This window comes from Poromitra crassiceps, assembly GCF_964638095.1.
Source record: "Poromitra crassiceps genome assembly, chromosome: 18".
Taxonomy (NCBI): domain Eukaryota; kingdom Metazoa; phylum Chordata; class Actinopteri; order Beryciformes; family Melamphaidae; genus Poromitra; species Poromitra crassiceps.
Genome location: NC_139636.1, coordinates 31,769,571 through 31,792,998, shown reverse-complemented (window position 1 = coordinate 31,792,998; position 23,428 = coordinate 31,769,571). Strand labels below are relative to the sequence as shown.

General features: G+C 43.9%; 1 protein-coding gene across 1 annotated transcript in view; it reads left to right on the top strand.

Moving 5' to 3' along the window:
• fa2h (fatty acid 2-hydroxylase) overlaps positions 1 to 23,428 on the top strand; it is a 62,908-nt gene that overhangs the window by 33,138 nt on the left and 6,342 nt on the right. Inside the window, exons 2-3 of the mRNA XM_083654449.1 lie at positions 10,329 to 10,427; positions 16,647 to 16,789. Of these exons, the coding sequence (XP_083510575.1) occupies positions 10,329 to 10,427; positions 16,647 to 16,789 (242 nt within the window). The remainder of the gene's footprint in view (positions 1 to 10,328; positions 10,428 to 16,646; positions 16,790 to 23,428) is intronic.

Sequence of the window (23,428 nt, the reverse complement as noted above, 5' to 3'; positions counted from 1 at the left end):
AGATATAAGATATGTTGTGATGTACCTGGGTCAGATATAAGATATGTTGTGATGTACCTGGGTCATATAAGATATGTTGTGATGTACCTGGGTCAGATATGAGATATGTTGTGATGTACCTGGGTCACATATGAGATATGTTGTGATGTACCTGGGTCAGATATAAGATATGTTGTGATGTACCTGGGTCAGATATGAGATATGTTGTGATGTACCTGGGTCAGATATGAGATATGTTGTGATGTACCTGGGTCAGATATAAGATATGTTGTGATGTACCTGGGTCAGATATAAGATATGTTGTGATGTACCTGGGTCAGATATGAGATATGTTGTGATGTACCTGGGTCAGATATGAGATATGTTGTGATGTACCTGGGTCAGATATGAGATATGTTGTGATGTACCTGGGTCAGATATGAGATATGTTGTGATGTACCTGGGTCAGATATGAGATATGTTGTGATGTACCTGGGTCAGATATGAGATATGTTGTGATGTACCTGGGTCAGATATGAGATATGTTGTGATGTACCTGGTCAGATATGAGATATGTTGTGATGTACCTGGGTCAGATATAAGATATGTTGTGATGTACCTGGGTCAGATATGAGATATGTTGTGATGTACCTGGGTCAGATATGAGATATGTTGTGATGTACCTGGGTCAGATATGAGATATGTTGTGATGTACCTGGGTCAGATATGAGATATGTTGTGATGTACCTGGGTCAGATATGAGATATGTTGTGATGTACCTGGGTCAGATATAAGATATGTTGTGATGTGCCTGGGTCAGATATAAGATATGTTGTGATGTACCTGGGTCAGATATAAGATATGTTGTGATGTACCTGGGTCAGATATAAGATATGTTGTGATGTACCTGGGTCACATATGAGATATGTTGTGATGTACCTGGGTCAGATATAAGATATGTTGTGATGTACCTGGGTCAGATATAAGATATGTTGTGATGTACCTGGGTCAGATATAAGATATGTTGTGATGTACCTGGGTCAGATATCAGATATGTTGTGATGTACCTGGGTCAGATATAAGATATGTTGTGATGTACCTGGGTCACATATAAGATATGTTGTGATGTACCTGGGTCATATAAGATATGTTGTGATGTACCTGGGTCATATAAGATATGTTGTGATGTACCTGGGTCACATATAAGATATGTTGTGATGTACCTGGGTCACATATGAGATATGTTGTGATGTACCTGGGTCAGATATAAGATATGTTGTGATGTACCTGGGTCAGATATAAGATATGTTGTGATGTACCTGGGTCAGATATAAGATATGTTGTGATGTACCTGGGTCAGATATCAGATATGTTGTGATGTACCTGGGTCAGATATAAGATATGTTGTGATGTACCTGGGTCAGATATCAGATATGTTGTGATGTACCTGGGTCAGATATAAGATATGTTGTGATGTACCTGGGTCAGATATAAGATATGTTGTGATGTACCTGGGTCAGATATCAGATATGTTGTGATGTACCTGGGTCAGATATAAGATATGTTGTGATGTACCTGGGTCACATATGAGATATGTTGTGATGTACCTGGGTCAGATATAAGATATGTTGTGATGTACCTGGGTCAGATATAAGATATGTTGTGATGTACCTGGGTCAGATATAAGATATGTTGTGATGTACCTGGGTCAGATATCAGATATGTTGTGATGTACCTGGGTCAGATATAAGATATGTTGTGATGTACCTGGGTCACATATAAGATATGTTGTGATGTACCTGGGTCATATAAGATATGTTGTGATGTACCTGGGTCAGATATAAGATATGTTGTGATGTACCTGGGTCAGATATGAGATATGTTGTGATGTACCTGGGTCAGATATGAGATATGTTGTGATGTACCTGGGTCAGATATAAGATATGTTGTGATGTGCCTGGGTCAGATATAAGATATGTTGTGATGTACCTGGGTCAGATATAAGATATGTTGTGATGTACCTGGGTCAGATATAAGATATGTTGTGATGTACCTGGGTCACATATGAGATATGTTGTGATGTACCTGGGTCAGATATAAGATATGTTGTGATGTACCTGGGTCAGATATGAGATATGTTGTGATGTACCTGGGTCACATATGAGATATGTTGTGATGTACCTGGGTCAGATATAAGATATGTTGTGATGTACCTGGGTCATATAAGATATGTTGTGATGTACCTGGGTCAGATATAAGATATGTTGTGATGTACCTGGGTCAGATATAAGATATGTTGTGATGTACCTGGGTCAGATATGAGATATGTTGTGATGTACCTGGGTCAGATATGAGATATGTTGTGATGTACCTGGTCAGATATAAGATATGTTGTGATGTACCTGGTCAGATATGAGATATGTTGTGATGTACCTGGGTCAGATATAAGATATGTTGTGATGTACCTGGTCAGATATAAGATATGTTGTGATGTACCTGGTCAGATATAAGATATGTTGTGATGTACCTGGGTCACATATGAGATATGTTGTGATGTACCTGGTCAGATATAAGATATGTTGTGATGTACCTGGTCAGATATAAGATATGTTGTGATGTACCTGGGTCAGATATGAGATATGTTGTGATGTACCTGGTCAGATATGAGATATGTTGTGATGTACCTGGGTCAGATATGAGATATGTTGTGATGTACCTGGGTCAGATATGAGATATGTTGTGATGTACCTGGGTCAGATATGAGATATGTTGTGATGTACCTGGTCAGATATAAGATATGTTGTGATGTACCTGGGTCAGATATAAGATATGTTGTGATGTACCTGGGTCAGATATAAGATATGTTGTGATGTACCTGGGTCAGATATAAGATATGTTGTGATGTGCCTGGGTCAGATATAAGATATGTTGTGATGTACCTGGGTCAGATATAAGATATGTTGTGATGTACCTGGGTCAGATATGAGATATGTTGTGATGTACCTGGTCAGATATAAGATATGTTGTGATGTGCCTGGGTCAGATATGAGATATGTTGTGATGTACCTGGTCAGATATCAGATATGTTGTGATGTACCTGGGTCAGATATGAGATATGTTGTGATGTACCTGGGTCAGATATGAGATATGTTGTGATGTGCCTGGGTCAGATATGAGATATGTTGTGATGTACCTGGTCAGATATGAGATATGTTGTGATGTACCTGGGTCAGATATAAGATATGTTGTGATGTACCTGGGTCAGATATGAGATATGTTGTGATGTACCTGGTCAGATATAAGATATGTTGTGATGTGCCTGGGTCAGATATGAGATATGTTGTGATGTACCTGGTCAGATATAAGATATGTTGTGATGTACCTGGGTCAGATATAAGATATGTTGTGATGTACCTGGTCAGATATCAGATATGTTGTGATGTACCTGGGTCAGATATAAGATATGTTGTGATGTACCTGGTCAGATATAAGATATGTTGTGATGTACCTGGGTCACATATAAGATATGTTGTGATGTACCTGGGTCAGATATAAGATATGTTGTGATGTACCTGGGTCAGATATAAGATATGTTGTGATGTGCCTGGGTCAGATATAAGATATGTTGTGATGTACCTGGGTCAGATATAAGATATGTTGTGATGTACCTGGGTCAGATATGAGATATGTTGTGATGTACCTGGTCAGATATAAGATATGTTGTGATGTACCTGGGTCAGATATGAGATATGTTGTGATGTACCTGGGTCAGATATAAGATATGTTGTGATGTACCTGGGTCAGATATGAGATATGTTGTGATGTACCTGGTCAGATATAAGATATGTTGTGATGTACCTGGTCAGATATAAGATATGTTGTGATGTACCTGGGTCAGATATGAGATATGTTGTGATGTACCTGGTCAGATATAAGATATGTTGTGATGTACCTGGTCAGATATAAGATATGTTGTGATGTACCTGGTCAGATATAAGATATGTTGTGATGTACCTGGGTCAGATATGAGATATGTTGTGATGTACCTGGTCAGATATAAGATATGTTGTGATGTACCTGGGTCAGATATGAGATATGTTGTGATGTACCTGGTCAGATATAAGATATGTTGTGATGTACCTGGTCAGATATAAGATATGTTGTGATGTACCTGGGTCAGATATAAGATATGTTGTGATGTACCTGGGTCAGATATAAGATATGTTGTGATGTACCTGGTCAGATATAAGATATGTTGTGATGTACCTGGGTCAGATATGAGATATGTTGTGATGTACCTGGTCAGATATAAGATATGTTGTGATGTACCTGGGTCAGATATGAGATATGTTGTGATGTACCTGGTCAGATATGAGATATGTTGTGATGTACCTGGTCAGATATAAGATATGTTGTGATGTACCTGGTCAGATATGAGATATGTTGTGATGTACCTGGGTCAGATATAAGATATGTTGTGATGTACCTGGGTCAGATATAAGATATGTTGTGATGTACCTGGGTCAGATATGAGATATGTTGTGATGTACCTGGTCAGATATAAGATATGTTGTGATGTACCTGGGTCAGATATAAGATATGTTGTGATGTACCTGGGTCAGATATAAGATATGTTGTGATGTACCTGGGTCAGATATGAGATATGTTGTGATGTACCTGGTCAGATATAAGATATGTTGTGATGTACCTGGGTCAGATATGAGATATGTTGTGATGTACCTGGTCAGATATAAGATATGTTGTGATGTACCTGGGTCAGATATAAGATATGTTGTGATGTACCTGGGTCAGATATTAGATATGTTGTGATGTACCTGGGTCAGATATGAGATATGTTGTGATGTACCTGGGTCAGATATGAGATATGTTGTGATGTACCTGGGTCAGATATAAGATATGTTGTGATGTACCTGGGTCAGATATGAGATATGTTGTGATGTACCTGGTCAGATATAAGATATGTTGTGATGTACCTGGGTCAGATATAAGATATGTTGTGATGTACCTGGGTCAGATATAAGATATGTTGTGATGTACCTGGGTCAGATATGAGATATGTTGTGATGTACCTGGGTCAGATATAAGATATGTTGTGATGTACCTGGGTCAGATATAAGATATGTTGTGATGTACCTGGGTCAGATATAAGATATGTTCTGATGTACCTGGGTCAGATATGAGATATGTTGTGATGTACCTGGGTCAGATATAAGATATGTTGTGATGTACCTGGGTCAGATATGAGATATGTTGTGATGTACCTGGTCAGATATAAGATATGTTGTGATGTACCTGGGTCAGATATGAGATATGTTGTGATGTACCTGGGTCAGATATAAGATATGTTGTGATGTGCCTGGGTCACATATCAGATATGTTGTGATGTACCTGGGTCACATATAAGATATGTTGTGATGTACCTGGGTCAGATATGAGATATGTTGTGATGTACCTGGGTCAGATATGAGATATGTTGTGATGTACCTGGGTCAGATATAAGATATGTTGTGATGTACCTGGGTCAGATATGAGATATGTTGTGATGTACCTGGGTCAGATATGAGATATGTTGTGATGTACCTGGGTCAGATATAAGATATGTTGTGATGTACCTGGTCAGATATGAGATATGTTGTGATGTACCTGGTCAGATATAAGATATGTTGTGATGTACCTGGGTCAGATATGAGATATGTTGTGATGTACCTGGGTCAGATATGAGATATGTTGTGATGTACCTGGGTCAGATATGAGATATGTTGTGATGTACCTGGGTCACATATAAGATATGTTGTGATGTACCTGGGTCAGATATGAGATATGTTGTGATGTACCTGGGTCAGATATGAGATATGTTGTGATGTACCTGGGTCAGATATGAGATATGTTGTGATGTACCTGGGTCAGATATGAGATATGTTGTGATGTACCTGGGTCAGATATGAGATATGTTGTGATGTACCTGGGTCAGATATAAGATATGTTGTGATGTACCTGGGTCAGATATGAGATATGTTGTGATGTACCTGGGTCAGATATGAGATATGTTGTGATGTACCTGGGTCACATATAAGATATGTTGTGATGTACCTGGGTCAGATATGAGATATGTTGTGATGTACCTGGGTCACATATAAGATATGTTGTGATGTACCTGGGTCACATATAAGATATGTTGTGATGTACCTGGGTCACATATAAGATATGTTGTGATGTACCTGGGTCAGATATGAGATATGTTGTGATGTACCTGGGTCAGATATGAGATATGTTGTGATGTACCTGGGTCAGATATGAGATATGTTGTGATGTACCTGGGTCAGATATGAGATATGTTGTGATGTACCTGGGTCAGATATGAGATATGTTGTGATGTACCTGGGTCAGATATGAGATATGTTGTGATGTACCTGGGTCACATATAAGATATGTTGTGATGTACCTGGGTCAGATATAAGATATGTTGTGATGTACCTGGGTCAGATATAAGATATGTTGTGATGTACCTGGGTCAGATATAAGATATGTTGTGATGTACCTGGGTCAGATATGAGATATGTTGTGATGTACCTGGGTCAGATATGAGATATGTTGTGATGTACCTGGGTCAGATATGAGATATGTTGTGATGTACCTGGGTCAGATATGAGATATGTTGTGATGTACCTGGGTCAGATATGAGATATGTTGTGATGTACCTGGGTCACATATCAGATATGTTGTGATGTACCTGGGTCACATATGAGATATGTTGTGATGTACCTGGGTCAGATATAAGATATGTTGTGATGTACCTGGGTCACATATAAGATATGTTGTGATGTACCTGGGTCAGATATGAGATATGTTGTGATGTACCTGGGTCAGATATGAGATATGTTGTGATGTACCTGGGTCACATATAAGATATGTTGTGATGTACCTGGGTCAGATATGAGATATGTTGTGATGTACCTGGGTCAGATATGAGATATGTTGTGATGTACCTGGGTCAGATATAAGATATGTTGTGATGTACCTGGTCAGATATGAGATATGTTGTGATGTACCTGGTCAGATATAAGATATGTTGTGATGTACCTGGGTCAGATATAAGATATGTTGTGATGTACCTGGGTCAGATATAAGATATGTTGTGATGTACCTGGGTCAGATATGAGATATGTTGTGATGTACCTGGGTCAGATATAAGATATGTTGTGATGTACCTGGGTCAGCTATAAGATATGTTGTGATGTACCTGGGTCAGATATAAGATATGTTGTGATGTACCTGGGTCACATATGAGATATGTTGTGATGTACCTGGGTCAGATATAAGATATGTTGTGATGTACCTGGGTCAGATATAAGATATGTTGTGATGTACCTGGGTCAGATATGAGATATGTTGTGATGTACCTGGGTCAGATATGAGATATGTTGTGATGTACCTGGTCAGATATAAGATATGTTGTGATGTACCTGGGTCAGATATGAGATATGTTGTGATGTACCTGGTCAGATATAAGATATGTTGTGATGTACCTGGGTCAGATATAAGATATGTTGTGATGTACCTGGGTCAGATATAAGATATGTTGTGATGTACCTGGGTCAGATATTAGATATGTTGTGATGTACCTGGGTCAGATATAAGATATGTTGTGATGTACCTGGTCAGATATAAGATATGTTGTGATGTACCTGGGTCAGATATAAGATATGTTGTGATGTACCTGGGTCAGATATAAGATATGTTGTGATGTACCTGGGTCACATATAAGATATGTTGTGATGTACCTGGGTCAGATATGAGATATGTTGTGATGTACCTGGGTCAGATATAAGATATGTTGTGATGTGCCTGGGTCAGATATAAGATATGTTGTGATGTGCCTGGGTCAGATATGAGATATCTTGTGATGTGCCTGGGTCAGATATAAGATATCTTGTGATGTGCCTGGGTCAGATATGAGATATCTTGTGATGTGCCTGGGTCAGATGATATGAGATATCTTGTGATGTGCCTGGGTCAGATATAAGATATGTTGTGATGTGCCTGGTCAGATATGAGATGGCCACATTCACATGTTGTGTTTATGAAATAAAATATATCATCTTCAGTCTCATGTGTTGATCAGAGTACTGATTAAAGGGTTGGGTGGGCCGCGGGGGATTTTCACTTTTCAAATTGGGCCGTGGCATTCTTAAGTTTGTGTATGACTGACTGGTCTAGTGTTGTAGTTTACTCGACAAAATGTTCCAAACCACGTGTTAAACCACATGTTAAACTGCATCTCAGAATTCTCTCAGTTCTCAGCTTTGCAAGCTGTTTTAGCTCGTTGGATGTTTTCTCCTGTTCCACTGTAAACTCCAGTAGCATAATGAAAGATCTTAAAGGTATTTATTCCTCTTCAGGATAATACATTCATGACATGACAATGGGCCGTCATGGTGAGTGTTAACGTCAACAGCACAGCCATTGTCTTGGCTCACACACACACACGCACACACACACACACACACACACACACACACACACACACACACACACACACACACACACACACACACACAGAGGAACACCGACGACTGGGAACAATGAGTTATTCCCTCCTGCAACACAACAACTCTGCCACCGTTCATAGCTTCCTGAGCTAGCTAGCTAGCTAGCTTCCTGAGCTAGCTATCTCTCTTTACGTTTCAGCCATGTAAAGGTAGAACATGTAGGTTGACACCGAAACGTATTGAGTTGAGTAGAAATTTGAATTTTTGAAGAGAACAGCTGAAAGAAAATTGGTGAGAGGCAGAAATGTGATTCAGAGGCAGGTGAAAGGGAGGAATGGTGATGTCCTCTCCTCCCGTGGACACCGGTGATTTGTTGCCATGGAGAGACCCCTACCTGAGCTGGTGTTTTCACCATACCTGAATTTTGACGTCAATACAGAGTACCACGGCAAACAAGACAATCCATCACGCAATGTTACACAATGTCCACTGGATACCATACATTCATCTTAATATCAATCATTGAATAACTTTTTAGATATTTAACTCTGCAGTGAGATCAAGAACTTGAATTAAAGATGGCTTCTTCTGTTGGCACGTTTCAATCTGTTTACGACTGCTGCAGCTGAAGAGGTCAAGAGGCAGACTGTCGATCTTCTTCTTTAACTATTCCAGTCTGCATGTCTTCACCTTCTGGAGGTGACACCTTTTCAAATAGCGAATTCAGGCTTTTTCAACAGCATTGAAACTTTGGTTATTGTGACAACGCTAACCTGAGCACACTCTAGAGAAGGAAAGTAAAGGCTAAGTCAGTTTCCTTCTCAGCCGATCAATCATGTTAACGATCAATTATCGATTAATCATTATGTAAAAAAAAAACAGCTTTTGACATAGAAATAGAAAATGTGAGTTTTTACTACACTGTCTTTAGGCCTAATCAAGTTAATCTACCAAGCAAACTTGTTCTGTATTTCATGTTGACTGTTTACTGTTTACAATGAATACTGTTGTCTTTTTGGGTGTAATTCTCTTACACTGCACTTTTTGTCTGCTTGCTTGGCTTTCGTTTTCCTTTGTATACTGTAAGCGGTGAAAGTTAAATTGGCAAATCATTTCAGATCAAATTCAATGATTAATCATTAACATCCCTACTATGGACCATGGTCAAACTGACTTATTGTGCAATAAGAATAGGAAATGAGAAACTTGAGGGAAACAAATTAAGTTGAGGGCCACTTCCTGGTTACACTTCTTCTTGAGCACTACCTGACCCAAGATGTGTAAATGTGGAGGGCTGATGAGATGGTGGATCAGAGTCTATAACTGTTGCACAAATAGCAGCTACTCTCCATGGGGTTAACTAAAGTCTGTTTCTTAGTAGGGCACGATATTGAAAAAAATTGACATTGCAATACATCTTGTTTCTGCGATATATTCAGTCAGTCAATCAATCAATCAATCTTTATTTGACAGATGCATAGTCTATAGATGATACATACACAATTAAAAAAGGACACATGAAAACACATAAGCGCACTAAAAAACAAAACTATAAAAGGGAATCGTACCAGAACTCCCACATATGTGACTGGTATCTCACAGTACTTAGCCCAGGTCATGACTGTGTTTGTCTGTTATGTCCATCATGACATCATGACATCATGACTGTGTTTGTCTGTTATGTCCATCATGACATCATGACATCATGACATCATGACTGTGTTTGTCTGTTATGTCCATCATGACATCATGACATCATGACATCATGACTGTGTTTGTCTGTTATGTCCATCATGACATCATGACATCATGACTGTGTTTGTCTGGTGTTTTCCATAGATACTGAGAGAGAGGACGAAGAGCCCCGACAAGACAGAAGGAATGAAGAAAGAAGAGAGTTCCCCGTACAGCCGCTGCAGCTCTGTGGACTTGGACAAGGTGTGTGTGTGTGTGTGTGTGTGTGTGTGTGTGTGTGTGTGTGTGTGTGTGTGTGTGTCTATATATGTGTGTGTGCGTGTGCGTGTGCATGCGTGCGTGAACGCTTCTGTCCTGCACACTCCCTTGGTAGAAGTCCAGTTTGGTTTGATATAAATAGGCAAACAACTTAGTTATGTCTGTCTGTTGTAGTGTCCTCAGTCATGATTTGTGACAGAAGTGATGTCACTCAACTGGAAGTGATGTCATCAGTTATGTCACTTGAGCAATCAGTTGGCTAAGTGGTGTCTGTGGTGGTGTCAGTCATGATTTGTGATGGAAGTGATGTCATCAGTTATGCTTTCATCAGTTATGATTCATTAGTGATGTCACTCGAGCAATTGTGTTCTTCCTGGCTGAGGAGAAGTGGTGGGAGTATAAGTAGGGACAAGGGTGAGAGTGGGAGGAAGGAAGAGGGACAGAATGTAAGGAAACAGTGGATGGATAAATCCAGAGAGAGGCGGTAATGCAACATAAAGGATGCCAACTGGCATAAACACCACAGAAGAAGAAGAATTAGGGACAGGGGTGAGTTAAGGGTAAAAGGTAGTTACTCCAGAGTCTCCACCCTAGAAATTGAGTGCACCCAAGATTTCTAGTCTGCCAACTAAGGCAGTGTTAGTACAGTAAACTGTGCTAACACTGCGCCTCTGTTCTGCCAAGTAATTAAGCAAACAGGTGAACACATGAATCGTGAATCATATAAGAAAAATGTTTGTTTAAGATAAACTCTTATCATATGTATGAATGTGATTTGAACAAATTCATATGTCAAATAGCGAGGCTTTCACTGCGGTGTATGTATGTATGTATGTATATATATATGTGTGTGTGTGTATATATGTATATATTAGGGGTGGGGGAAAAAATCGATTCACCTAAGTATCGCAATTTTTAATGTCACGATTTTTTTAATCGATCTTTTATTCCAGAATCGATAATCGCCAAAAAAAAAATATATATATATACCGTATATATATATATATATATATATTTTTTTTTTTTGGGGTGCCCGCAGTCAGGCCACTCACTGAACAGCAGGCCAGGCGCCGCCTACTGTTTTACTAGTGGTTGTATTACTTTATTAGTTAGTCTGAAGTAATAATTACACTTCAGGGTTAAAGTGGGTGCATCTCATTGTAAAATTGGACTTCAAACGGCCAAAATCTGGCTTCAAACGGCCCAAATTGGGCTTCAAACGGCCCAAATTTCACGCGCGTCGGCCCATATTGGCCTGGCCTGCTTGGTATCTAATGCCCGGCCTGAATTATGATCCCAGTCCGCCCCTGTTTTTAACTATATCGCCCAGCCCTACTCATGATATATAATATACAGTCTCTAGTGTATGATTCAACTTTTCCCATGTTCTAATCTAGTGTAAAAAAGCAAACAAACTGAAAAAAGAAAAGAAAAAAAGAAACAAAAATCGCAATAAATCGTAATATCGAATCGCAATAATCGTAGAATCGCAATACTTAAGAATCGCAATATATATTGAATCGGCACCCAAGTATCGTGATAGTATCGAATCGGGAGATAAGTGAATCGCCACAGCCCTAGTATATACGGTATATACGGTGTATATATATATATATATATATATATATATATATATATATATTATATATATATGTGCATATATATATATACCGGTATATATGGCACACACCTAAGAACACAATGTGAGACAAACTACCTTTAGATGTGGTCCGGCAGATCTGATCACATTCCAATCACATCGCATTTACACCTTGCATTAACATCCATTTTTCCTTATCCGGATAACATGTCCAGATACAGATCACATTTTGGGTGGGTGCTACACATCGTTGGTGGATGAGTTCAGTTCCTCCCCCTCCCTCCCCTGATATGTGAAGCGCTTTGAGTATCTAGAAAGGCGCTATATAAATCCAGTTTATTATTATTGTTATTATTTTAACATCAGGTGTAACCTCAACTGCTTCCTAAACTAGCACTTGTCTCTCCTGCCTGTCTGCTCCGGCTGTTTTGTTTTTGCTCTGTCTGTCTTGCCATGTTTTAACTGTGTTTTAACTTTGTGCCCTCTATCCCTCAAAAGGCTGTGCCTTCTGCCAGGTCGCCATTTAAATAAGAAGTTGTTCTTAATGACTTACCTGGTTAAATAAAGGTTAAATAAAACATAAGAAATTAGGTAATATTTCCCCGCTCTTTACATTCGACATTGAGCTCTTGCAGCAGCAGATTAAGCAATTCCTAGGCCACTGACATAACCAGCCAACAGTGCAAGGCTCAGGGCCATATAATGGTAAATGGCCTGCATTTATATAGCGCTTTTATCCAAAGCGCTTTACAATCAGTAGATAGTCTACATTCACCCATTCATACACCGATGGCGGCAGGCTGCCACGCAGGGTGCCTACACACCATCGGGAGCAAGGAGGGTTAAGTGTCTTGCCCAAGGACACAACGACAGCAGCTGGGAGGGAGCGGGGATCGAACCGCCAACCCTTGCGTCATTGGCCGACCCGCTCTACCTCCTGAGCTAAAGCCGCCCCATATATAGCCTCAGAGGGGACATGACACAAGGCTCAGGGTCATATAAAGCCTCAGAGGGGACAGGACACAAGACTCAGGGTCATATAAAGCCTCAGAGGGGACATGACACAAGGCTCAGGGTCATATAAAGCCTCAGAGGGGACATGACACAAGGCTCAGGGTCATATAAAGCCTCAGAGAGGACAGGACACAAGACTCAGGGCCATATAAAGCCTCAGAGGGGACAGGACACAAGGCTCAGGGTCATATAAAGCCTCAGAGGGGACATGACACAAGGCTCAGGGTCATATAAAGCCTCAGAGAGGACATGACACAAGACTCAGGGTCATATAAAGCCTCAGAGAGGACAGGACACAAGACTCAGGGTCATATAAAGCCTCAGAGAGGACAGACAGGACACAAGACTCAGGGTCATATAAAGCCTCAGAGAGGACAGGACACAAGACTCAGGGTCATATAAAGCCTCAGAGGGGACAGGACACAAGGCTCAGGGTCATATAAAGCCTCAGAGAGGACATGACACAAGACTCAGGGTCATATAAAGCCTCAGAGAGGACAGGACACAAGGCTCAGGGTCATATAAAGCCTCAGAGAGGACAGGACACAAGGCTCAGGGTCATATAAAGCCTCAGAGGGGACAGGACACAAGACTCAGGGTCATATAAAGCCTCAGAGAGGACAGGACACAAGGCTCAGGGTCATATAAAGCCTCAGAGGGGACAGGACACAAGACTCAGGGTCATATAAAGCCTCAGAGAGGACAGGACACAAGACTCAGGGTCATATAAAGCCTCAGAGAGGACAGGACACAAGACTCAGGGCCATATAAAGCCTCAGAGGGGACAGGACACAAGGCTCAGGGTCATATAAAGCCTCAGAGAGGACAGGACACAAGGCTCAGGGTCATATAAAGCCTCAGAGAGGACAGGACACAAGACTCAGGGCCATATAAAGCCTCAGAGAGGACAGGACACAAGGCTCAGGGTCATATAAAGCCTCAGAGAGGACATGACACAAGGCTCAAGGTCATATAAAGCCTCAGAGAGGACAGGACACAAGACTCAGGGTCATATAAAGCCTCAGAGGGGACAGGACACAAGGCTCAGGGTCATATAAAGCCTCAGAGAGGACATGACACAAGGCTCAGGGTCATATAAAGCCTCAGAGAGGACAGGACACAAGACTCAGGGTCATATAAAGCCTCAGAGGGGACATGACACAAGACTCAGGGTCATATAAAGCCTCAGAGGGGACATGACACAAGGCTCAGGGTCATATAAAGCCTCAGAGGGGACATGACACAAGACTCAGGGTCATATAAAGCCTCAGAGGGGACATGACACAAGACTCAGGGTCATATAAAGCCTCAGAGGGGACATGACACAAGGCTCAGGGTCATATAAAGCCTCAGAGGGGACATGACACAAGGCTCAGGGTCATATAAAGCCTCAGAGGGGACATGACACAAGACTCAGGGCCATATAAAGCCTCAGAGGGGACAGGACACAAGGCTCAGGGACATATAAAGCCTCAGAGGGGACAGGACACAAGGCTCAGGGTCATATAAAGCCTCAGAGGGGACAGGACACAAGGCTCAGGGTCATATAAAGCCTCAGAGGGGACAGGACACAAGACTCAGGGTCATATAAAGCCTCAGAGGGGACAGACAGGACACAAGACTCAGGGTCATATAAAGCCTCAGAGGGGACATGACACAAGGCTCAGGGTCATATAATGCCTCAGAGGGGACATGACACAAGACTCAGGGTCATATAAAGCCTCAGAGGGGACATGACACAAGACTCAGGGCCATATAAAGCCTCAGAGGGGACAGGACACAAGGCTCAGGGTCATATAAAGCCTCAGAGGGGACAGGACACAAGACTCAGGGTCATATAAAGCCTCAGAGGGGACAGACAGGACACAAGACTCAGGGTCATATAAAGCCTCAGAGGGGACATGACACAAGGCTCAGGGTCATATAATGCCTCAGAGGGGACATGACACAAGACTCAGGGTCATATAATGCCTCAGAGGGGACATGACACAAGGCTCAGGGTCATATAAAGCCTCAGAGAGGACATGACACAAGACTCAGGGTCATATAAAGCCTCAGAGAGGACAGGACACAAGGCTCAGGGTCATATAAAGCCTCAGAGAGGACATGACACAAGGCTCAGGGTCATATAAAGCCTCAGAGGGGACAGGACACAAGACTCAGGGTCATATAAAGCCTCAGAGGGGACAGGACACAAGGCTCAGGGTCATATAATGCCTCAGAGGGGACAGGACACAAGACTCAGGGTCATATAAAGCCTCAGAGAGGACAGACAGGACACAAGGCTCAGGGTCATATAAAGCCTCAGAGAGGACAGACAGGACACAAGGCTCAGGGTCATATAAAGCCTCAGAGAGGACAGGACACAAGGCTCAGGGTCATATAAAGCCTCAGAGGGGACAGGACACAAGGCTCAGGGCCATATAATGCCTCAGAGGGGACAGGACACAAGGCTCAGGGCCATATAAAGCCTCAGAGGGGACAGGACACAAGGCTCAGGGTCATATAAAGCCTCAGAGGGGACAGGACACAAGGCTCAGGGTCATATAAAGCCTCAGAGGGGACAGGACACAAGGCTCAGGGCCATATAAAGCCTCAGAGAGGACATGACACAAGGCTCAGGGTCATATAAAGCCTCAGAGAGGACAGGACACAAGGCTCTTAAGCATTAGTGTTACGGTTCACAAAATTCATGGTTTGCTTCAGTTCGATACGACACACCGGTGTCACAGTTCAATACATTTTCGATACAGCAAAAAAGTAGAAATGCCCGAGAAATTTTCCTGATTTTAACATTTAACAAATATTTTTTTAGTATACCATTATGCTTGTAGAAGACTTGCACTGTTCAGCCGTTCGGTTCATTCGGTTTGCAATGCGTATTGAACCTAAACCCTCAAAACTGCCTGCAGATCAGCGTTCATCGTGCAGCCACACCACACCTGAATGTCCCACCTGAGGTGCTAAACTTAGATCAGACTCTCTCTCTGCTCTTTGGACCTTTGGAATCTTTCACTTTTGTTGGCAGCAGTAGCTATCTGACAGATCTGGGTCACAGTGTCAGAGATCGCCCTCAGTCGTGTGTGTGTGTGGGTGTGTGTGTGTGTGTGTGTGTGGGGGGTGTGTGTGTGGGGGGGTGTGTGTGGGCGTGTGTGTGTGTGTGTGTGTGTGTGTGTGTGGGGGGGGGGGGGCGTGTGTGTGTGTGTGTGTGTGTGTGTGTGTGTGTGTGGGGTGGGGGTGTGTGGGCGTGTGTGTGTGGGTGTGTGTGTGTGTGTGTGTGTGTGTGTGTGTGTGTGTGCGCGCGCAAAACCACACACACAGAAAACACACACCACAGACACTTCCTGGTTTGGCCAATCCTTGTGCAGTTCATCCGTTATCAGCTCTCTCCTGCCATCTGCTGGAGACGACCTCTCATTTCAGACAAACTGTGAGCACATAATGGAACCATGGCTCGTGTGTGTGTGTGTGTGTGTGTGTGTGTGTGTGTGTGTGTGTGTGTGTGTGTGTGTGTGTGTGTGTGTGTGTGTGTGTGTGTGTGTGTGTGTGTGTGTGTGTGTGTGTGTGTGTGTGTGTGTGTGTGTGGTCAGGATCTGGTGGACTGGCGGAAGCCTCTGGCGTGGCAGGTGGGCCACCTGAGAGAGAAATACGACACGTGGGTTCACCAGCCGGTCGACCGCCCCATCCGGCTGTTTGGGAACCCCCTGCTGGAGGCCGGCACCAAGACCTCCTGGTGAGGCAGGGAACATTCTCTCTCTGTCCCCATCTTTCTCTCTCTCTCTGTCTTTCTCTCTCTCCCCCCTCTCTCTCTCTCTCTCTCTGTCTTTCTCTCTCTCTCTCTCTCCCTCTCTCTCTATCTTTCTCTCTCTCTCCCTCTCTCTCTCTCTCTCTCTCTCTCTCTCTGTCTCTCTCTCTCTCTCTCTCTCTCTCTCTCTCTCTCTCTCTCTCTCTCTTTCTCTCAATTCAATTCAATTCAAATGAGCTTTATTGGCATGACAAGTTACAAGCTCGTATTGCCAAAGCAGTACAGAAAAAAGTACAAATAACAATATACAAATATCACTATGCAAATAACAATCAATACAAGTGTACAATGTACAATACAAGTATAATACAAACAGTATTATATAATATTAGAATATAGAATAGAATAGAATATTCAGGTATAGAGTAACATGGGGAGCTGTGTCTCAAACATTTTCAGAGCTTGTCTCTCTTACAGTATGACAACAGCTAATATATCTTGCAGCTAATACTGCACACTGGCTTTTCTCACCACATATATATGGCAGTTTCTGGGGATCTGGGAGGTGAATGAATCCAGGACATATGTCATTAATCTTTTGAAAGAAAACATCTCTCAGATCTTTATATCTGTCACAGTACAGTAGGAAGTGAGATTCTGTCTCAACTTCTCTTTGTTGACAGAGTGAACACAGCCTGGCCTCCCTGGGTAGCCAGTTCTGCCTGTGACGGCCTGTTTCTATGGCCAGGCTGTGTCCACTCAGTCTGTATCTTGTCAACGTTTTCCTTAGTTTTCTATCAGTCACGGTGTTCAGGTATTTTGCCACCGTGTACTCTCTGTTTAGGGTCAAATAGAATTCTAGTTTACTTTGTGATTTGGTGGTTTCGTTCCAATATTCAACATACATTTCTTTTTGTTTTGAGATGATTTGGTTGGGCCAGATTGGTTGCTTTCTGTCCTGAAGCCCTGATGTGTGTGGGCAGAGCTTCAGGACCAGCTGGCAGAGGGGGCTCTTATCTCTGTTCAGCTCTTGGCACTGGAGGGCTTTGTGCTGGTATAAGTGGGGGTCGCTACATTGAAGGTGTTTATAAAATTTGATGGCTCGTTTTTGAATTTTAATTATTAAAGGGTATTGGCCAAGTTCTGCCCTGCATGCATTATTGGTTGTGTGTCTGTGAACTCTAAGTATATTCTTGCACAATTCTGCATGCAGGGCTTCTAGTGGGTGTTTTTCCCATTTTTGGAATTCTTGGTTGGTTAGTGGGCCCCACACTTCACTACCATATAACATTATTGGCTCTATTATGGAATTTAGAATTTTGATCCAGGTCCTAATTGGAATGTCAATCGGAATTTTTCTTTTGATGCCATAAAAAGCCCTTCTTGCCTTCTCTTTCAACTCATTCACAGCCATGCCGAAATGTCCAGTGGAATTGATAATCAAGCCTAGATATGTATAATGTTTTGTATGTCCAATTTCTATATTTCCTAATGTGAATTTATTTTTCAGAGAATTTGATCGTTTTTGAAAGGTCAATATTTTGGTCTTTTTCATATTTACAGTTAGTGCCCATGTTTGACTGAACTTGTGGAGGATGTCTAGGCTCTGCTGTAAGCCCTCTCTAGAGGGAGACAGGAGAACCAGGTCATCAGCAAACATGAGACATTTGACCTCTGTGTCCTGTAGGGTCACACCAGGGGCTGTGGATTTTTGCAGTTGTTCTGCAAATGTATTTATATATATATTGAACAGGGTTGGGCTCATGTTGCAGCCCTGTTTCACCCCAGAGTGCTGTTTGAAATAGTTGGTTCTTTTATTTCCAATTTTAATTGCACATCTTTACTTACTTTACTTTATTTCATTTGGCAGACGCTTTTATCCAAAGCGACTTACATCACATTTCAATACAATTCATTCAAAGAAATACAAACAATGAAAACATAACTAAAACCATATATAATCAATAAGGGTTAACCGATTCCGGAGGGACCCAGGTGTAGCCCGAAAAGGTAAGTCTTTAGTCTCCGGCGAAAAATCGGCAGTGTCTCGGCCAACATGACGAAGGGGGGAAGTTCATTCCACCATTGCGGAGCCATGGAGGAAAACAGTCTTGAACGAGACAAGCGTTCACCAGGGCCACGTAGCGATGGAGGGGCGAGGCGGGCCGTGCAGGTGGAGGAGCGGAGGGAACGGTGGGATGATTGGAAGCTGACCAGGGATTGTAAGTAGAGCGGGGCTGACCGGTGAACTGCACGGTAGGTCAGTACCATGGTCTTGAATTTGATACGGGCCAAGATGGGGAGCCAGTGAAGGTCACGGAAAAGGGGAGTGACATGGGAGAATTTAGGTAAGTTGAACACCAGACGGGCAGCAGAATTTAGAATGAGTTGGAGGGGTTGAATGGCCGAGGCAGGTAGCCCCGCCAGTAGGACATTACAGTAGTCAAGGCGGGACAGGACGAGTGCCTGGATCAGGAGCTGAGCTGCCTCCCTAGTGAGGAACGGACGGATCTTTCTAATATTATATAGTAAAAACCTACAGGAGCGGGCGGTTGCTGAGATGAAGGCTGAGTTGGATAGCTGGTTATCTAATGTTACACCAAGGTTTTTAACAGTATTTGACGGTAGTATGATGATGTTGTTGATAGTGATGGAGAGGTCAGAGAATGGACAGTCTTTCCCAGGGAGGAAGAGGAGCTTGGTTTTGTTGAGATTAAGTTTAAGATGATGGGCAGTCATCCAGGAGACAATGTCATTAAGGCAGGCGGCGAGACGTGACTGGATTAGGGTGTCGGAAGGGGGAAAAGAGAGGAAAAGTTGAGTGTCATCTGCATAGCTGTGGTAGGAGAAACCGTGGGAAGTGATTATGTGACCAAGGGACCTAACATATAGAAGGAACAGGAAGGGGCCGAGGACAGATCCCTGGGGGACACCCGTGTTCAGAGTGCAAGTTTTAGAGAGGGACCCACGCCAAAGAACCTGATAAGTGCGATTGGAGAGATAGGAGGTGAACCATGAGAGTGCAGAACCAGAAATACCGAGATCAGTGAGAGTGGAGAGAAGGATGTGATGGTTAACCGTGTCAAAAGCAGCAGAAAGATCAAGAAGGACAAGGACAGAGGAGAGGGAGGAGGCTTTGGCTGTGTGGAGGGCATGGGTGACTGAGAGGAGGGCTGTTTCCGTGGAGTGAGCGGGCTTAAATCCAGATTGTAAGGGGTCCAGGAGGTTGTTTTGAGTGAGGTGAAGAGAGAGTTGTTGACATACTGCACGTTCTAGGGTTTTTGAGATGAAGGGGAGGAGAGAGACAGGGCGGTAATTATGGAGGGCCGTGTGGTCAAGGGAAGGTTTTTTAAGGAGGGGCTTGACTCTGGCTGTTTTCAGAGCGGCCGGGACAGTACCAGAGGACAGGGAGGAGTTGATGAAAGAAGTGAGGAAGGGGGATAAATCAGAGGAAATGGTTTGGAGAAGAGGGGAGGGGATGGGATCCAGGGGGCAGGTGGTGGCAGGATAGGACATAAGAAGTTTGAGGACATCATCGGGGGAGAGGGGAGAGAAGGAGGACAGGGTGGTGGCAGGGGGTAGAGAGTTATAGTTGCAGATGGGAGAGTTGTTGTTAGTGGCTGGGGGGGGGAAGGAGGAGGTGATGTCATCGATTTTTTTGGAAAAGAAAGTCATGAAGTCGTCAGCGGAGAGGGAGGAGGGGGGGAGGAGGGGAGGGAGGGTTGAGTAGAGAGGAGAAAGTGGAGAATAATTTTCTGGGATTGGAGGCAGAGGACTGGATTTGGGAGATGAAGAAGGAAGATTTTGCAGAGGTGACAGCGGTGGTGAATTTCGATAGGATGAGGTGGTAAGCGGAGAGATCTGAAGGGTTGTGGGATTTATGCCATTTCCTTTCGGCTGCCCGAAGCTCTGCTCGATGGATACGCAGAGCCTCGGACAGCCAAGGCGCAGGGGGACAGGATCTGACAGGTTTAGAAGTGAGAGGACAGAGTGAGTCAAGGGCTGAGGAGAGGGAGGACAGAAGACTAGTAGCGGCAGCATCAGTGGATAGGGTAGAGAAGTGTTCGACTGAGGGGAGGAGAGAGAGGACAGCAGAAGAAAGGACTGAGGGTGAGAGTGTTTTTATGTTTCGACGGGTGGTAGTAGTATGAGTGGGTGGTGGGGGGGGGTTTGGGGAGAGAGATGGGAAGGGAGAAGGTTATGAAGTGGTGGTCAGAGACAGGGAGAGGAGTGACTGTGAGGTTGGAGGTGCTGCAGGAACGTGTGAAGACCAGGTCGAGGAGGTTCCCGGCCTTGTGAGTGGGCGGAGAAGGAGAGAGGGAGAGGTCAAAAGAAGAGAAAAAGTTCAGAAAAAGAGGAGATTGAAGAGATGCTATAGGGACATTGAAATCCCCCAGAAGGACCAGGGGAGTGCCATCCTCGGGGAAGAGGGAGAGGAGAGCATCCAGCTCATCAAAGAAGGCAGCTAGCGGACCAGGTGGGCGGTAGAGGACAGTGATGATGAGTTTGATAGGAAGAGAAACAGAGACAGAGTGACATTCAAAAGAGGATAGGGAGAGGTGAGAAAGAGAAGTAATGGTGTAAGTGCATTTTGGTGAAATCAGAAGCCCAGTGCCTCCCCCACGGCCAGAAGCTCTGGGAGTGTGGGAGAATGAGAAGGCATCTGAGAGGGCAGCAGGAGTTGAGGTGTTTTCCGGGATAATCCACGTTTCTGTGAGGGCAAGGAAAAGAAGGGATTGGGAGAGGGCATGTGCGGAAATGATGTCTGTTTTGTTATTGGCGGATTGGCAGTTCCAGAGTCCAGCATAAACGGTGAAGGGTGAGTTGGAAGGTTGTGGAAATGAAAAATTATCAGAGTTACTACTGGCCAAGTTTGATTTTTGATTTTTTGAAATTATTTTTACTGGAGTGAGAAAAGGTCTAATGTTAATACGGACAGGGATGTTGGAAATGGATGTTCTTAATTCGCCAAGAGCTGTATTGTTTGCAGGTGTAATGGTGTCTGTTGTGATAACTGGTGGATGAGAGGAGAGTAATTGTCCTCCCGGTCGGTAGGGGGAGCTGACGAATTGGGGAGATGGCAATGGAGGTGTGTTGCCAGTAGACAGGGGGGAGGGCGAAGAAGAAGAGCTAGGCAAGACCGTAGAAGAAGAAACGCTAGGAGGTGACCAACAAAGTAGTGGTCATTTATTTGGGAGCGTCTGGACAGCGTATGGATGTTAGTAGCCAACATACGAGTCCCTGCTTTGTTTGGGTGGAGGCCGTCGCGTGCAAACAGGGCTGGGTGGGTCCAAAACAAATCGAAATTGTGAATGAAATTGAAGTGACGGTTATTACATTCTAACTGAAGCCAGGTGTGGAGATTGAGGATGCGGCTAAACCTCATAGCTGACCAGCCTAGCGTGGGGATCGGGCCGGAGAAAAAGATGGACAATCCGCTCTCTTTGAGCAGGGCGAAAAGATGAATGAAGTCAGACTGCATTTCTATGGATTGTTGGCGGGAGGTGTCGTTTGTTCCGACATGGACAATGATTTTATGGATGGACGATGGGAGAGAAGCCAGGAGAGCGGGGAGCTTTTCGAGAAGGAGGGGGACGGTGGCTCCGGGGAAGCAATGGGTTATGGCATTAGCAAAGCGGATTCTTTTCATAATGGAGTCGCCGACTAACAGTACAGTGGGGGGGATGAGGGGGGGCGGCATGGCAGACTGTCGTGATGGAGGAGTGACAGAGGGGGCAGCGGGCTGTTCAGAGGTGGACCGAGAGAGAGGGACGTGATTTTGGGATGTTACGTAAACTGAAGACTGAGCCGGTGGACTTTTCGGACATGGGGTGAACTGGGGACGGGCAACGCGTTGTGAAGGGGTGCGCGATTTTGAGAGGCTGTGAGCGGAAGGGACGGCTGACGGTTTGGACAGAGGGGTACGATGGCCAGGGAGGGGGGGGAAATCATACATGTTGAGAACAGAGTATGTATTGGTTATGGGCAGTTGGAGGGCACCAGGTGGAGGGGGGGCGGGGGAGGAGTTTTCCACCATGTCTGCCCCTCCCAACGGTAGTCCAGTGATACGTTTGGACAGGACATGGGGTCGAGGAAGTTTGGACCTTCGGCTTAGCACCAAGCCGAGACCAGTGGTCAATGGAGTGGACTGCATCAGCGGGAAGTAGTGGGTCAGTCACTTCGAGATCAGCAGGGGGGGATGTGGCCGCAGCAGCGCCCACGAAGATCTCCAAGTCCGCGGAGTTCATCTCATCAGCGGGACGTGGAACGGCGCCATCAGGTTGTGATGGTGTGGAGTCACAGCTAACCTCCAGTCGCGTTGGACCGAATGTGAAGATGCTGTCCATCTGTCTTTCTGCATCCTGGATCTGATATAGATTGGATATTCTATCCTGTAATGCTGCAACCTTTTCTTCAAGACGGGAGCAGCGGTCACAGCCGGGTGATAAGGTGAGTGGACCCATAGAATGGAGGTGGTGGCTGGGGATCAGAGAATAAGAGAGGAGGCCAGTACAGGGCTAAAACTGTGTAACAGTTATAATAATGATCCGGTCGTTGGGGTAGCGTTAGCCTAGCGGGATCAGGTACTTACACGCCTGGGCTCCGTACTGGAGCCCGTAGCGGTGA